General features: G+C 37.8%; 1 gene segment (V, D, J or C); it reads right to left on the minus strand.

Annotated features, from left to right (window-relative positions):
- Positions 1-1,277, minus strand: LOC120613927 (T cell receptor alpha variable 30-like). The segment is given in 2 exon segments: positions 1-898; positions 1,139-1,277. Coding segments are annotated over 2 exon segments (345 nt in total).
- Positions 1,278-2,588: the final 1,311 nt, after the last annotated feature.

A 2,588-nucleotide genomic window follows, 5' to 3' on the forward strand; every position in this document is an offset into this window, starting at 1 on the left:
AGAGAGAGAGAGAGAGAGAGAAGAGAGAGATTCTTTATAGAGCTAAGTTTTTAAATTAATTTAATCAAAGATATAAGGACCTTCAGTTTCAAACCTTGGGAAAAAATATTACTAGTGACTTCTCCAGGCACATGACAACATTAACAATATAATCTTATACAATCCTGATGCCCTACAAGGAACCAGACAAAAGACTTGCTTTTCAATTCTACTGTCTCCCTAATGACAAAGTGTGAGTGCCTAGCAGAGAAGGGGAGGATTAGTTTTCATTATTGGACATGAATACTGATGGAAAAGTAATTCACATTGTAGCTTAAGTCATATTGTAATTCACTCTGGAATTTGAAACTGAAGTTTATGTTATTCTCTTCTTAATCTAAGCTACCTACCATGAAATTACAGATTTATCCAGAAAATAATGTTCAATTAGATGTGTTTTAAGGATCATAGCCCACTTATGGCATTTTATGTTAAAGCAATTGAACACTCAAGTCTCTCTTTATTCATGGATGAGCTTTCTGGTAAGAGTCCCATTGGAGCCGGGTGCTAGGTGAGCATTTGTGGCCCAGCTTCAGGTTTGAGTACAGCCTTTGAAGGCCTGATTATCACTGTGTCTCTACTCCACAGAAATAAGTGCCTGAATGACTGGGCTGGGAGGCCATGATGGTCAGGGAGCTTTGCTGCTTGTTTTCATTAAATGTGGCAACTATTTTGTCATGATTCTTCGCTTCTCCACCTTTCTGTAACATCATCAAGAAGAGAGGGCCTTCTTCACGCTTCTGAAGATACCAGTGCAGTGAATATAAAGTCTCTGAGGACTTGCACGTGATGGTGACATCTTTTCCCTCTTGGATTATCACTGACTGAGGACTCTGCTGTACTTCTAGGCTTCTCACGCCTGATAAGAAATACAGCAAACGCCCATAAGATGCACAGTCTCATAAAGGAAGGGTGATTTTCTCTCCTTCTACTTTACTCACAGCATAAACATCACCACATAATCAAAAAATATTTCTCACTCTTTTCTTTCTGTCTGGATCTCACAAGGGCCCTCCACAGGACAGAAATACAACCCAGTTGCTGCCCTCAGGGTGCTGTCACCATTATAAGCCTCTCCTAGACTGCTCTGTGTACTCACATGCCAACTGCCACAACAGAGTGCCTGAAAGCACTTTCAGGAGAGTCTCCATGCCTTGGATCCCCAGCTAAATCAATGCACCAGGTCAGTTTCTGAACGGGCTTCCTCAGCAGGAGTTACTCTGAGCTCAGAGTGAGGCATGTTCCAGTTGTTTGTAGAATATTGCAGTATAGGAGGACAACCAATGAGAGAGGTATCGCAGCACTTTCACACTTTATGCAGAATTATACACCTTTATCTAGAATACTTTTAAAATAGTGCTCCCCTGTGGCTGGGCTGAGAAATGATTAAAATGAGGATTTTGGCTTGCCTTGAATGAGTTTATATCCAAAATATGTCTTTGGTTTTGGTATAAGAAAAGGTTTATCAATATACTGTGTTAGAGAGAAATTTACTTGAAAATAAAGGGAAAAAAATTTAAGGGAAAATAAATGTATAATTGTATCTATAAATATAAAAGCATACAGAAAACGATATTTGAATTTGTAACACTTTATCATACCATTTGCTACTTGAGATCCCTTTCTCCAAAATCGTTTTTGATCCCTTGCTCAAAAATGCCTTCAAGATAGTTTACAAGCATTCTGTGATGGCTTATGATGATGTTCGCAAAGTGGTTTCTGTTTATTGCTTTAGGTTTCTATTTTCTGTTTTCCATTTGAGTTGTATGCTCCAGCCGTTCCGAATTAGTTTACTCTCATCTTGTGAACTAAATTTTGATTTTGTACATTTGCACATTCCATATCTCTTTTTCTATAATACTCTTTCCCTCACTCCATTTTGACTAACTCTTTGATGAGTCTTAACTTTGATTTCACCATTCTTAGGTAACCTTCTCTTATATTCTGTTTCAAACTTAAATGCCCCTGTTAGGTGGTCATACTTTACTTTCCTCTCATGATAGCTTTGATTACACTATTTTCTAATCTATTCCACATGCTACAAGCTTCCTGAGGGCCAGCACAATGTCTCTTTTTTTCCAGTTGCATCTTCTGTATTTGAACCTAAAACACACGTTAGGTGTAAATGAAGAAATTATTAGAAGAATCTCAAGTAAATAGAGAACACATTTTTTTAACTTCACAAAGATTATGCTTGCTCATTTGTAATGTTGACATATGTATTATGTATTTCTCAAACCAAATATTTATATTATAACTTTGACCTGTAGTCCTGTGAAATTCAGGATTATTGCTTTGTATGTGCTGCTTCTACTTTTAAAAACACTACACCTACTTCTTTTGTCTTTCAACCTGATTAATTCCTATTAACCTTCAGGTCTCAGTTTAGGCATCACAGACTCCAGGCTGTCTCTGACTCACTACTCATGAGTGGGATGAGGGTGGCTGGGGCTAATTGTGTGCCTTCATACCACTCTTTGCTTTCTTAAGCTTAGTCCTTGACTCGCTTTACTCGGTCTAATCAGATACTTATGTATATAACTAGTCTA

Source organism: Pteropus medius, unplaced genomic scaffold (assembly GCF_902729225.1).
Source record: "Pteropus medius unplaced genomic scaffold, Ma_sr-lr_union100, whole genome shotgun sequence".
In the NCBI taxonomy this organism is placed as follows: domain Eukaryota; kingdom Metazoa; phylum Chordata; class Mammalia; order Chiroptera; family Pteropodidae; genus Pteropus; species Pteropus medius.